Consider the following 14,480-nt stretch of genomic DNA (forward strand, 5'->3'; position numbering starts at 1 on the left):
TAGTCAGCATCTAAAAATGCAATTAAATCCAGGAATAAAACACAGAAGCAAACTGATGTTCCGTGGAAATGCTGATAATGCCCTCCATCGCAAAAGCATTCTTAATATTGGATTCAAATTACAAAGGAATTTTTTCCTATCCCTGTTGGTGTGCTTGCAATGCCCTTCCCATAGGAGCTGTCATGGTCCCAGCAGGCAGCAGAGGGCTGAAGGCTGCTGCTTCGTGGTGCTGAGTTATGTGCTTAATCCGTGCTGTGGATGAGAGGCCCACTGGTAGTTGAGATGTGACAGAGCCAGGTGCTCTCCATGCAGAAGCACATGCATGCATGTGGCTGCTGCAGCTTGGTTTGTGCAGAGCAAACCCTGAGGGTCGGGAGGGATCCATCTCTGCAGCTCTGATGTATTGTTTCTGCCCAAAGTGGGAAGCTGTGATTTTTCTGGTCAGACTATTTGATTTTTTAATCCCTTTAACAGTAGAGAGCTTTGATGTTTTCTTTGTCTCGGTTTCGGCACTCTCAGTTTCAGTGCGGTTAATCAGAGGGTCTCCATCTCTTTAGATCACTCTCAGCTCAGCACCCGCGTTTCCTTTATCAAAGTCTTTCTGGTTTTGAAGTTTCTTGTGGTGAAATTACATGACTCTGAGTCATCAAAGAGGATTCTTCTTACTCATCCTTGGAGGCACAACTTGTAGCTTCCTGCATTTCGTAAGAAATTGCTTTAATATTCTCAGATAACAAATTAGTTACTGATTAATAATTCCATACCCATAGTGGCTCCTTGCATTAACAGCCAGTTATAACAGCAAACAACCTAGTTCTGTTCGTACAGAAAACCTCCCATGGCTTTGTGACTGGGTGTTACGTGCTGTACATATGCATGCATCTTGAAATGCAACAACAGGGGCACTTCTTAGAATATGTGAGCCTTAGAATTTGGATTCGATGACTGTTTCTGGAGTAAGCACTAAGGTGAAATAAAATATCTGAACGCTGAGTCCTTTCTGTGGCCCACCAGATGTGCTGACTCTTGCAGCTCGAGGGACGTGCCAGGGTGCCCTGCAGACCCAGAGATAGCTGAGAGAAGGCTGAGGCTCAGCTTTGAAATGCTAATCTGTTTCTTCTGTCCTTCCAAGATGTAGCCCAGGGAGGCAGTGGGTGGGAAGTTGGTATTAATTTAGAATTTGAAGCTTTAGCACAATCTGTTACACTTTTAGCACATTAGGAACTGTTTAATATTTAAGGCGGTATTGAAGTTAAGATGGAACTTCGTCCTACTTTCAAAATTGGCAAGAAATATCACCCTGATTTTGAAAAAGTGCCTCGCTGCCAATTAAAAATAACAATCAGGATCCTCCCTAATCCTCCTGATGAGGAGCTCTGCAAGGTTAATTTTTCAGGGTCCCTATCGTGGCTGCGCAGGGAGGTTTACTCCCACACAGGAGTCACAACCCTGCAGTCTTTGTCACTGTGATTTTTACAAGGCCCAGAGTTGTACCGTGATCCTCAACAACAAATGCAAAGAGCGAGTCTCTCCCTTCGGGAATTTTAGATAACATAAACATTTAAAAAGCTGCTGTGATTCCTCATGGGAATCAGCATCTTGAGAGGACAGGGAAGAGGAAATGAGAAGGAAATGGTGATTTTCGTGGCTGTGCTGATGTATGCTAGCAGGAAATCTGCGGGATCCTAGCTTGTAGGTCTGTGTTGCTTAGGCCACGTGTCCCTCCAGAGTACTTGTGGTGCTCTGTACTGTGTGTGAGCTAGGCAACAAACTTTCAAATAGATCTAGAAATATCCCCTCTGCACAGCTGCTTGTGGAGGAAGAGGACAGATTAAAGTCCCATAGGCAAAAGTCAGAATGCCTGTGGATGTCAGGGCATGCAGCAGTGATGTACACTGGGTGTTCTCTGTGTTCAAAGTCAGTGTCTGTGAGATGGAGATAATAATTGTCCCTTTTTCTGCCCTCTTTGCTGCTGTGATCCCTTATTGGGCTTCTGTACACTGTCCAGAACAACAGACCTTTACATTTTAGATACTAGTTTAGATTAATGAATTGCTTCATGAAGGAAGCAAACTGGGGCAGGAGGTTGTTCAGACAAGGGCACGTAATGATGGGTAATGAATGGCATCCTAATTAAATCCGTCTTTGGTCATTTCTTAAACCTGATGGAGAAGTGGATCTATGGAGAGCATACCCACTGCCTGTTCATGGCTGTGATAGCGAGGCAGCCCCGCTGTCCCTGGAATTGCCTTGTGCACATTTCTGATTGCTCTGCTCTCTCCATGTGCACCAGCTGCTGCTGACCCCATCCCTGCCACTTGTACAAGGCCAACATCACAGTGTGCCTCTGCCCTTTGCTTTCTAGTTTTGCTTCCTTGATGGGGTAGAACAGGCTGTGGGCGTTGCAGCGTGGTGCCCTGTGTGCAGCATTCCTCCTGCGTCAGCCCTTTGCCCCTGCAGCTCATGGGTGAGCTGCTTGGCTGAAGCAAGAGAGAGTTTTTGCTGTCTCCACGGGGCTATACCTTGTCCTTCAGCTGATGTTCATGCCCCTGTTGCCAGATTTGAGCAGATGCTTGTTCTGTAACTGATGATGATGATACAGGTGCTCAGAAAAGGAAATAAATAGGAGGGAGAGACATTTTGGCTAGTGGTGCACTAAAACTACAGCAAAATACTGTGTTTACTGTCTAGAAAAGGACAAAGTCGATAAGAAACGAAAGTTTATTTTCGGGCTTTTAAGAGGATATAACAGTGAAGAATAACACAGCCTTAAAGAAGAAAGCTTGACTGTCCCTGTTTCAGGAGAGTTATAAACCTGTGAAATAGGGTTTTGTAATGCAACGTCTGAGAGCCATAACTGCAGCAGCACAGATGCACCTATGGATTACACGTGCTAAACAGCTTGTATAAGGCAAATCAATGAGGATGGCATCTTGGTTAAGCTGACTGAGTGTGGATCCATGGTCAGATTAAGGATGTATGCAGAATCATGACTTGCAAGCGGTGTTTGATTCGGCGTGAATGGATTGTTTAAAAAATGGGTGTCCTGTTGGATTTGTTCTGTACTATCAGTTCATTGGTGTGTTGTACCTGGTGGTTATGTTGGTAAGGGAGCACACTGTGCCCCACTAACTCGTGCTGAGGATCCTCTTTCTCCCTGTTAATTTCTGTCACCTTAGAAGAGCCCTTCCTTAGTGAGGTGGCAGTGTTTGCCATAGGATCAAGACTGAGCAAAAACTGTGTTGAGGAATTACCTGAAAGACTGTCCAAAAATTGATCTTCAGTTACAGGTTGTACAAAATTGACAGGTTTATTCTGTAAGAGCAGTAATCACAATGCTGAGAGTAGGCTTTCCTTCTTGGGCATTCACTGTTAGTTTAAACCATCCCCTAGTCCTAGCTGGGGATATGATGAGAGCCTGTGCACACATTCAGTTTCTGGAAGGCCTTACTAATGACTATGAAGATGCCTCATCAGCAGTTCTTTAAGGGCAGAACTCCAGTGTTTCCTTCCTGGGTTTCATTAGTGTGTTGGTAGGCGGACTGCACATTTGCAGATACTTGACTGAGATTGTCTCCATGCAGCTGGAAGCCCAAAGATGAAAAACAATCTCCATACGTGGAGGAAGCACCTCTCCTGCTTCCTAGGAGCTGTCAGCACAAGTGGAAAAGGCATTTCCTGGCAGCAGTGGGAAGGCTGTGTGCCTCTGTCAGGATGCTGCTCTCTCTGACCCATCAGCACACAGTGCTGTGGAAGAGGACAGCGTTACAACTCTTCACATGTTCCCCACATTTCTGCAACAGAGATTTCTAAACCTCCCCACGTGCAGCTGACAGTGGGATGTGCTGCTGATGTGATGATCTGGAGATCAGCTGTACGTCAGGGTGATGCGTGAGGTTAAAGACCAAAGTCCTGCTGACTAAGAAGAACCGCAGTCCTCATAGGCTGTGGCTGTCAGCTGCTGAGCTCCTTGTTTTTCTGGATGCTGTGTGGAGGCAGGCAGGGGCTGGGGATGAGATAAAACAGGTTCTGCTCCTCTGTCAGCAACAAGGCCAGGGTGGTGAGATTGGATAACCTGCTCTTCATCTGAACTCGTCCAATTCTTTCAGTGCACGCTACATCTGACAGATTTGTTGGAAAAGTTCAGGTGGCGGAGGCTTTGGCCAGGTTGCAGATACAAAAATAGCCCCTTGTGTGCTGGTTTTGTTCTTGGTCTCATCTGGTGCTCCGGAGGGATGCAGGAGTGTGAAGCTAGAGGGGAGAGGTGGCTCAGCTCAAAGGCTGTGATGCCATTTGGGTTCACTTACCTTTTGGTGCACCTCTTCCTTCCTATCTCCTCCTCCTCTTTCATCACTTCTGCCTCCACAAATATCTAAGGCTTAAAATAATGTGCTTGCCTTTTATCTGCCAATAGTCTGATGTGAAGTAGTTCCTCTTCGTAGCCATGAAATTATGTTTGGCCTGTTTACTCAGGTGCTAGACAGTATTTCTGGCTGCACAGATGGCAAGTCTAATACAGGCTTCTGGGTTTGACTTTTATGTGTGTTTACATCTTCATGGTACAATAGTTATCTGAAGAGACAAACTGGAACATTGGGAAGCGTTAACCTTGGGCCAAACGCTGAGGTGTGTGAAGGGCTTGGAGGTGCCCAGAGCACAGATGGAGCCTGCGCAGCCCCGCAGCACTGCTGTCCTGGGGGAGCATTGGCTGCTAGGGTCTTCTTTCATCAGACACATCATCATGCTGCGGTTGGGCAAGTGAGATTTGAGACGTGGAGTGCTGTGAGGTGGGAACGGTGGTGCGGCTGTGGCAGGCCCTGCTCAGTCCTGCGTGCTCCCATTTGCTTTAACGCAGCAGCTCTCCTGAAAAAAGCCTGGACTTCTAGCAATTCCTCAACAGTGCACTGTGACACCGTGCTGTGAGTTTTGTCAGTCCTCCAGTGCCAAGCAGAGCCGGTCTATCTACATTTAAGAAACAGTGTGAGGTGGTGACATGTTGGCTGCTGTGTGGGAAAGAGCAGTGACGCATTCTTGCTGTGAGTTTTGCTGTGGCAAAAGCAGTTAACACTTCTGTTTTTTCGAAAGTTCTGCTGATCCCACAGCTCCACTCCATTTCCAAGTAAAGGACTAGAAGGGAAAAAAAATCATAGAACCATAGAATGGCCTGGGTTGCAAAGGATCACAATGCTCATCTGGTTCCAACCCCCTGCTGTGTGCAGGGTCACCAACCAGCAGACCGGGCTGCTCAGAGCCACATCCAGCCTGCAGGGATGGAACATCCACAAAAAGGTCCCAGGGTTGGAGTTAAATACATGAAATTAATTTCTGCTTTTTTCATAAGTTGCAGAGCTTAGTACTGAGATTCTGGACATGCATTGTTCTATTTATTTTTTGTGTGTGTGTGTGTGTGTGTGTGTGTGGTTCAGATTCTCAGCTGGCATGAAGTCATCTGGTCTAACTCACCTGGCTTTACTGGCACTGTGCCGTCTTCCTGCTGAAGGTTTGGCCTTCTGTGTTTGAAGAAAATTGCAGTATTCATCGAGGTTGGCTGTGGCAAGAGTGATTCTTTCAGTACTGCTGTGCCAGCCAAGTCTTTGCCTTGAATAAAAAGTCAGTTTATTTCAGAACTTTTTGGCAGCCTAAGTTTAAAAAGTAGACTTTTTCGGTTGGGGTAACAAGGCTTTAGAGAAACGTGCTTAAAATTTGAGTACTGAGTGTTCTTATTAAAATAACCTCCAATAAAAGATAACTTCCTTGTCCCGCAGAAGTCATCTGGGTGTCTGGAAAGAGCAGCAGGAGAAAAACTGCTGAATTTTACTCTGCTTTTGTGATTCATATGAAGCCTCACTGGGGTGTGCTGGGGAATTGTAGGAAACGTGTCAGTTGCTGCAGCAGTGGGTTCCTCAACATGTGTTCTTAACGTTTCATTGTCTTAATACCTGTTTATATGCAGCCTCATAGTATGGTGATCTCATATCAGAATATATATGTATTATATAATATGCATATGTTAAAATACACAGTTATGCAATGTCTAGCTTATGCATTTAAAAGGAAGGGCCCTTTTAGCTCACTTTTTTGCATTATGGTGGGAACAGTGCTTCTGGTGAAACCTACTGCTCCTCTGCATGGGTGACTGTTCAGTCATTCCCTGTGCTTCATGGGAAAGCTCTGTGCCCTCAAAAGATGCTTTTTAAGGATCTGTATTGGTTGGAGCAGAGTTGCTTCGGGTTGGGCTGTGTAATCTGGGCCCCAAAGGTCCCCAGTATCAGAAGAGATTGTTCAGTGTGCAGAGAAATGTTGCGTTTTGTGTTCCCTGGAAAAGTCACTTAATTTGAAATAGCTTTAGTCTTCTGGGCTCTATGACTTCATGTGCTGCTGGTAAATCAGCCCATGCTTTGAATTCCTGCCCGCAGGCTGTGTGAAGTTGTGAGAGGGTTTGTTTTTTTTTGCATTTTCAATCAGAATTAAGGTCCCTTTTGTGATCAGACCAGCAACTGAAAAAAAAAATAAAAAAAAAATCCAAAGTCATTTACATGGCAAGTAAAATGTAATACCTGGTTTAGAAGCAAAATGATGGATTGGTTTCTTTTCTTTGTCCTTGTTTTAAGACCCTTCCTTTGCTTGCCTTCCCACAGGTGCCGCTTACAGAAGCAGTGGACCCGGTTGATTTGGAGGATTACCTTATCACACACCCCATTGCAGTCGAGTCTGGGCCCTTGAGAGACTTGCTCGAGTTTCCTCCCGATGACATTGAGGTTGTGTACACCCCCCGAGAATGTCGGACGCTTGTGTCAGCTGTTCCTGAAGAGAGGTAGGAGGAGGCAGGGGAGCACCTTGCCCAAGGGAGTCAGTTGTTCTGCATTTGAAAATCTGCAGGGGTGAAGTCTGGAATTCTTGTCTGTGATGTGCCTGTAGTGAATGTCTGCACGTCTGCCACTCTAAAGATGTTGTTCTTTATTCTTTTACAGTGAGATGGACCCTCACGTGAGGGACTGTGTGAGAAGTTACACGGAAGACTGGGCAATTGTGAACAGAAAGTGAGTTCCCTGTGACGTTTGTCAGCTTGATTTCATATTTCAGGTTCTTTTCAGGGCGACTAGCTGCTATGAGGAAGCTCGAAAATGGTTTTCCTGGCTACTGCTTTCGTGTGCCTTGGCTTTTATTTGCCTCGCTGAGCTGAACTGATGCTTTGTTTTTAACTGAAATGATGCTTTTTGTTTTGAAAATTAGATCTCATGAACATCAAAACCCCCTAGGGCATTTTTGAAAATCTAGGCCATTTTCATCCGCTGCAGCTCCTTTAAAATATTGAGGAATGTAAAATTACTTTAGGGATTTAAACTGTCAGCATTTGCTCCCTTTCATACATTTTTAGTCCTTCCTATAAGATGTAAGGTTTACATATGCAGATGCGAGCACCTTAAGGTGCAACATTCTGCAACATTTGTTTGTTCACAAAGAAACATTTGGAAGGAGCACAGTTTAAACAAACGCCTGTTAGTGTTTGAGCTGTCACAGTCTTTACAAAGTGAGCTAACTGTTTAGAGAATATGCACCAATTTATACAAATTAGCTGGGAAGTTTCTAAGTAGCTTTACTTTGAACATACTCTCTCAGATGATTGAAGGTCTGATGACTTCAGAAGCTACTGTCGAGGAATAAGTGATCCATGTGATGTGCATCACCTTAAAATGACTTGACTACAGCTACAGCTCTGCCCTTGTAGTAGTTGCTACAATTCACTGGTTTAATGTTGTCCAGAGCACTGCTCCAGAGGATGCTGAAGATATGCTTTGCAGTGCTAAGATGACCTAATAAAAATGTGGTTTGTAACCTCTTAGCAAAAAAAAAAAAAAAAGGAAACTTGAGAGAGGATGTTTTATTAACTCCCAGCCATTGTGGGCAGAGCCAGGACTGCACAATAGGCTTGGGTAGTGTGACCCACTCAGCAAGCATACCTCGCAGCTTCTCAATGACTTTTAGTGGAATCTCTTAACACCTGGCTGTGTTTCCTACACTGGATTGGTTGGAAACAGTAAAGCTTTCTGTCCTGTGCAGATGTGGTCAGTGCCAAGGAAGGCATGCAGCTAAAGGCATTAGAGTTGTCTGAGTGGGGCAAGGCTGTGCTGAGTGATTGCTGAGCTGCAGCCCAAGCATTGCTCCTTTGGAAGAGGAGAGGCAGTTCCATAAGCATCCCTAGCAGTTTTTGCTGTGATAAAATCACAGCAGTGCACTGCATAGAAACAAGAAGGTTGTTGTTGTAGCAAAACAGGAGCCCAAAAGCATGACTGGAAAGAATTGAATTATTTTTCAAGTAAGGTTGTCTTGTCTACCAGATCAGGAATCTGTTACTGGATGATGGTAGCTGGTTTCTCTTGGTCTTTCTTACTGGATGGTTACAAATGGTTGGCCAGATTTGGGAGTACAACATCCTGATCATCGAGCTTCAGAAGAGCTTGACTTCTGCTGTGCTATTCTTCTTTCTCCTCCACGCCAGGGGAAATAGTCTTTATTTCAATCTTTCTCTATGGTTCTTCATTACCAAAATATATTTGGGGACAGCGAAATCTGTCCATTAGGTGAATAGTTTAATGGTATTCAGACTGAATATATGCCTTTGCTTTCCTCTTCTTTCACCTTCCATTCATTACTCACTGCTTGCACATGTATGTGCCTGCCATGTCTGTTTAGCTTTCTGTACTAACTGTAGAAGCAGGGCAGGATATAAGCAATTGATTGTAGGTTCAACCCCAGCACTACTTTGGAAATTGACTTCGTTTAACTTAAGTCAGACTGACTGAGTTTGTTTTGTAAAGAGGCTATGGCTCAGGCCATATGTGTGTGAACGCAGACACAGTGCCATTTGGTATCCTAAAATTTGTTAGTCAAAGAGATGTGATCTTGTTAGCAACAGCAGACAGATTGTTTACTAGCAAGTGCTCTTGAGCTCTGGAATGCTCTGGAGAACCCAGTTCTGTTTATAAAGATTCTCTGGGAAGATGCTCATTTTACTTGGAGTCAGAAACTCAAATGTTTTCCAGCATACTCAGAACCTCAGTGCTGCTTGCAGTCCAGCCTAGTGCTGGTGCTTTGGTTTGCATGGTGTTAATATTGTCTGCTCCCAGCCAATTCCTGCTCCTACAGAACCACTGGCCTTCCATCTTCTCCTTATTGTCCTGTCTTAAGCTTGGCATCACAATTGCTCATTTTATGATGCCCTTAATTGGGCATTGATAATAATTCCTTGGACATCACCCAGCATTTCTTTAGAGTTGAACAAAGTCACACTGTAGTACAAGAATACTGGTTGTTGGATTATTACACAGCTACAGTGGGTACACTGTTTGCAGAGAGCAATTCATGCTTTGAGATGATCCACACTGCTAATACTGCGTTTGTTCTGTAATTCTGCTTCTGGGTTTGGGATCAAAAATAATGCTAAAAGTGCTCTTGAAATGCTTTGTTTTCAGGTATCACAAACTGGGGACTGGATTTAATCCCAACACTTTAGACAAACAGAAGGAGAGGCAAAAGGGGCTCCCCAAACAGGTCTTTGAGTCTGATGAAGCTCCAGATGGCAACAGTTACCACGATGAACAAGTAATGCACCTTTCAAACCTTGCCACCTAAAACCTAATGTAGAGTTGCATTTTAAAAGTGCAATCCCTTTCCCACTGTAAGTTGCTTTCAATTTGTTGAATCTCAGGATGACCTTAAGCGGCGCTCAATGTCGATTGACGATACTCCTCGGGGCAGCTGGGCTTGCAGTATTTTTGATCTGAAGAACTCCCTTCCAGATGCCCTTCTCCCAAACCTGCTGGACCGAACCCCCAATGAAGAGATTGACCACCACAATGAAGATCAGAGGAAGTCCAATAGGCATAAGGAGCTTTTTGCACTACACCCGGCTCCAGATGAGGTATTTTTATATGTATGTGGGTGAGATTAAAAAAGTGCAGGATATAGAGAATGTGAAATCTGTCAGTCTGCCAATGATTCAAAGAGTCAAGATCATCTCTGTTAAATTTCCATGAGAACCTTAGCTGGTTTGCAGGAGTTGAGAGTTTTTCGGTATGTTACATACATGCTGCTTTCTGAAGATTCATTTCCCTTTATGGATATCTGATCACTGTAATGTAGAAACATTAGAGGGATTTAATTTAGTGTGTTAGAGGCTGCTGCTGCATGCATCACATTGGTAAACCTTGGGTTAGATTGATGCTAGTGTCTTAGAAGGAAAAAGCAGCACTTGTACTTGTGTCATAGTGGTATTAGTGGTTTGTGCAAGTGTTGGCTCTAAACTGCTGTTCCTGTGTACATTTCAGGAGGAGCCTATAGAACGACTTAGCATTCCTGAAGTACCCAAAGAGCACTTTGGCCAAAGACTCCTGGTGAAGTGTTTGTCTCTTAAGTAAGTATCACTCCAACAAAGAGCTACACTATAGAAATTGAGAATTTAAGTCTGTTACATCCAGATGCTTCTGGGATAACTCTGCCATCTTGTTTAATATCCTTAAAACATTTTAACTTTGATTTGGTCATGGGCTTAAAGGTTAATTCTCTAAAGTGCAACATATGCAGTAATGTGCATCAGATGATTTTATCTTTGAGACTTCCTTTGTATTGGTCTGACATAGAAGATTTTCACTCTACTTGGCTTTTTTTGCATTCTTTTTCAGCCAATCTGTAGTTAAACCTGTCCCATATTGCTAGCATACATCTTGGCTGTGCTTGTGTAGGGCTCTGCAATTGGCCAGCCATTGGTATTCAGCTCTGTAACAAGGATACGTAAGTGGGGCAAGAAAAACAAATTAAAAGTGCTTGAGCCTTAAAAACATAAGGTTAACACTTTACAGTGTTAGAAAATCAAAGATTCGTCGAAGTTTAGGCTCAACAACCTTGACTGTGTCCCTTTAAGAGTGAAGACTTTATATACTTAGCAAGCATTAACTGAAGGAATAGAAACCTGTTAAACAAGTTTAATGAAGTGGAGCTCCTGAATGTAGGGTTACCTGCAGCTGGTTCATTGCCTATAACTCTTCTCTAATAACACAAGGTAAAATTTTACTGTTATTCCCTTGGAGAAATAAAGTACAAAACTGATTTTCCACACTGCTGTATTCATCTTCTGTGTCCTCAGTTAGGTCAACCCTTCTTATTAGAGAGCCCCAGTTAGACTACATTGCAGCTCATAACTGAGATATATGTGTGGGACATATCTCCTGCTTGTAGAGTAATCCAGGACCTAATATAGCCGTAGAGATGAACTGATTTTGCAGCCTTTTATGAACTGGAACAACATAATATGTAGTAGCAGTGGAGCTTCCTCTCCAAAGGATGGTGTCTGTAGCACAAATAAGTTAAATTCTGGAAATTTATGATTTCTGCTATTTGAGCTGACTCTAAATTTATATCTAATCTGCCCAAATACATGCTTGTTTGTGTACCACAGTAATCTCTGAAACTTTATTTATCATTTTAATAGCTAGCATCCAAGGTTGTGCTGTCTTAATGGCACAAGAAGTGTGTAATCTCTTCCCCAGGGAATTTTTCACTCTAAAGAGAAATGTGGGTAAAAGAGAAAGATTACTTTTCAATGTAAAATTACATCAGCAGGCTCCTTTTCAAGTTAATCTCACTTTTGTTTTAGAACTAGAGAAAATACCTGTTTGATGATACAGCCCTATATGTTGTTCTGCCTGATGGCAGAAAGGGTTCCAGCCTGCAGAGCTCTGAACACAAGGTGCTAGGGGATGCTGCTGTGGATTCAACATTAGTTGCATAGGTTGACTGTGCAGGCAGAATTGCATTTCAGTCTTAATTTTGTATAGGAGCGAGGACAGGTGAGGAGTGGAGGGGAAAAGGGGAGTGAGACCTCCCTCTTTTCAACACAGGAAGCCTTTAGGTTGGCTCTGCTGCTCCTGATATCTGAACTAACAGTGCTTGGTGGTCGCTTTACCCAGGCAGGATTTGGGAAGTGTGTACATTGTTGTTTTTTGGTACAAAATGCAAGTCATTTGATTCTATACGTTTCTTTCTTTCAAGGTTTGAGATAGAAATTGAGCCCATTTTTGCAAGTTTGGCTTTGTATGATGTTAAAGAAAAGAAAAAGGTATGTTTCTTATTACTTTACATTTCAGCCTGGGTGTTACAGATTGTGTTATAAAACAGAGGGGTTTCTTTCTGAAAGCAGACACTTCAGGAGGACAGTGAGATACAAGTGGTTGAAAGAGCGATGAGGGCACTTCATCATGAACTTCCTTACGTGTTCTCCTTCTGCTTAGCAAAGCAGTTGAAGTATAACTACTTTTCTAAAAATATTATTTAATATGTGAGTGCCTGAAATCAGTATATATATTTTTTCCAATCTTGGCTTTCAGAAGTCTTCTCCCCGGAGAGAATTTAATCTCAATAAAAGGTTTCAGTTATTTAAGTTTTTATGACTTTCTTTTTCTTTTCTTTGAGATTCAGCAGGCTGTGTGTCCAAGTAACGTTCTAATAATGCACAAGAAAGTTATATGTGCTAAAATTGAAACAAAACTCAGCAGTCTTCAGTGTCTGAGCTCTAGGAGATACAAAATCCATTTATTCCCTATTTATGTTCTATCTTTAATATTTAAAGAGTCTCTTAGTTTTCCTAATTCAAGATATTAGCAATAGCAGAGAGAAAAATGTTAAAAATATGCATTTTGACATTTATCTCTTTGAGACTTGAATTTAATGCATTGAGTTTTAAGTTGTGTAGATGAGAACATGCGGAATATTATGTGAACTTTGTTTAATATTTAAATCACATTTCATAAGCCAATTTTATCATTTCATTACTCCATTTTTTCCCTTCTCTTAGTCAGTTCTTTAGTGACCTCTGGTGTTGATAACCAGCTCACATTCCTTTTGGCCTTGAACAAAGCCTTGATGCTGTAGAGGATTTGGTGTTTCAGTGTGAAGATCTCTCCGTCTCCTGCAGGATGATCTCGTCCAGAAGATCATTTTCTATTTTAATATTTTGATATTTCAATTCAGATAGCAGTTGTTTCCTAATCCTGTGATTGGAACTGCATATCTTACAGGAGGAAGACAAAACTTATATTAACTTTCTCTTCTTCTTTTCTCTTTTCCTACTGTCCCGCTCTTATGCCATACTTATCTTTTCATGCATGGATTAGAAACGAGATGCTGTAGGTATTTTTTTTTCACTTGTGTCTTGAATTACCCGTGATGTTGGTGAGGATTTCACAGACAATAGGAAGAACTGATGCTGACTCTGCCCAACTTCTTCCTCAGATTTCAGAAAATTTCTACTTTGATTTAAACTCCGAACAAATGAAGGGAATGCTCCGTCCACATGTCCCCCCTGCTGCTATATCCACACTGGCCAGGTCTGCCATCTTTTCAATCACCTATCCCTCTCAAGATGTGTTTCTGGTAATAAAGGTAAGAAATGCTTGAGAAATTTTAATTACTGTTGTCACTTCGATTTATATTAAAGTAAAACCAAGTGTGGGTCACTCCCCAACTTGTTGCTTACACTTGCAAAGCAGTATTTTGTTCTCAGAATTATAAACATTGGAACAACACATTTTTGTTTTCTTTCAAATCCTCTCACTTAGCACATAGAGTTCCTTAATAACAGGAGCAGTTCAGTGGAGGTATACATTATTATTATTGAAAAAGAGCAGAAACTGCATAGCTTTGCTTGATACAGAGCAGCTTTCTGGAATCTGACCTTGGTTTTCAGGTGAAATGACATGCAGCCTTCTTAAAATGATGGAGAAATGAATCATTTAAAATATATCTCAATCAGAATCTCCTTTGAGAAAGGCATATGCCCTTAAGTCAGATTTTGAAATATCTTTACAGATTTGAATTGCTGAGAAAGTGTGATCCATAACTGAAATTAAATACGACATTGGTCACTGCTGGAATAAAGTATACAAAGATTGAAGTTTTCTCTTTTTTTTTCATTTGTTTGAAAGAGCACAGAAATGCTATGAGGTCAGACTGGCATTTGAATTTGTCTCTGCATAAATATTATCCTACCCTAATGAGGATTTTGATGCATACTTTCAGTTCACAGACAGTGGATACTTTGCTTTCTAGCAGCGTTTTTTGATGAGTTTGTACAAGTTCTTCTTGAACTGCATCTTACATGAAGTGTAAGCTTTTGAAGGTGAAGTAAGACTTTCTAGCGTGACAGAAAATTCCCAGATGAGAAAAAAGCTGTCAGTGTTTCAGGGAATAATTTGATTTCCTTTTTTTTGTCTCTAAATTTCTTCTAAAAATCATGTCTTACACACATGATTTTCTGATTTTCACAAGATAGGAGGTTGAGATAACCCTGTGTTTCTGAAATGGAGATCTGTCCAAAAGAGCTTGTGACTGCACGTCAGTGCTTGTAAAACCAGTGATCCAAGAGGAGCTGGTAGTGATTTACTTAAGTGATTTTTTGATTTGATGATTTGATAAAGTCCAGGATA

General features: G+C 42.2%; 1 protein-coding gene across 16 annotated transcripts in view; it reads left to right on the forward strand.

Moving 5' to 3' along the window:
• DOCK7 (dedicator of cytokinesis 7) overlaps nt 1–14,480 on the forward strand; it is an 88,996-nt gene that overhangs the window by 12,643 nt on the left and 61,873 nt on the right. For all 16 annotated transcript variants that reach the window (XM_052666780.1, XM_052666781.1, XM_052666782.1 and 13 more), the window contains exons 3-9: nt 6,639–6,814; nt 6,972–7,040; nt 9,474–9,603; nt 9,710–9,922; nt 10,329–10,414; nt 12,049–12,115; nt 13,288–13,437. In XM_052666780.1, coding sequence (XP_052522740.1) covers nt 6,639–6,814; nt 6,972–7,040; nt 9,474–9,603; nt 9,710–9,922; nt 10,329–10,414; nt 12,049–12,115; nt 13,288–13,437 — 891 coding nt within the window. The remainder of the gene's footprint in view (nt 1–6,638; nt 6,815–6,971; nt 7,041–9,473; nt 9,604–9,709; nt 9,923–10,328; nt 10,415–12,048; nt 12,116–13,287; nt 13,438–14,480) is intronic.

This window comes from Tympanuchus pallidicinctus, unplaced genomic scaffold (genome assembly GCF_026119805.1).
Source record: "Tympanuchus pallidicinctus isolate F22 unplaced genomic scaffold, pur_lepc_1.0 scaffold7, whole genome shotgun sequence".
Classification (NCBI taxonomy): domain Eukaryota; kingdom Metazoa; phylum Chordata; class Aves; order Galliformes; family Phasianidae; genus Tympanuchus; species Tympanuchus pallidicinctus.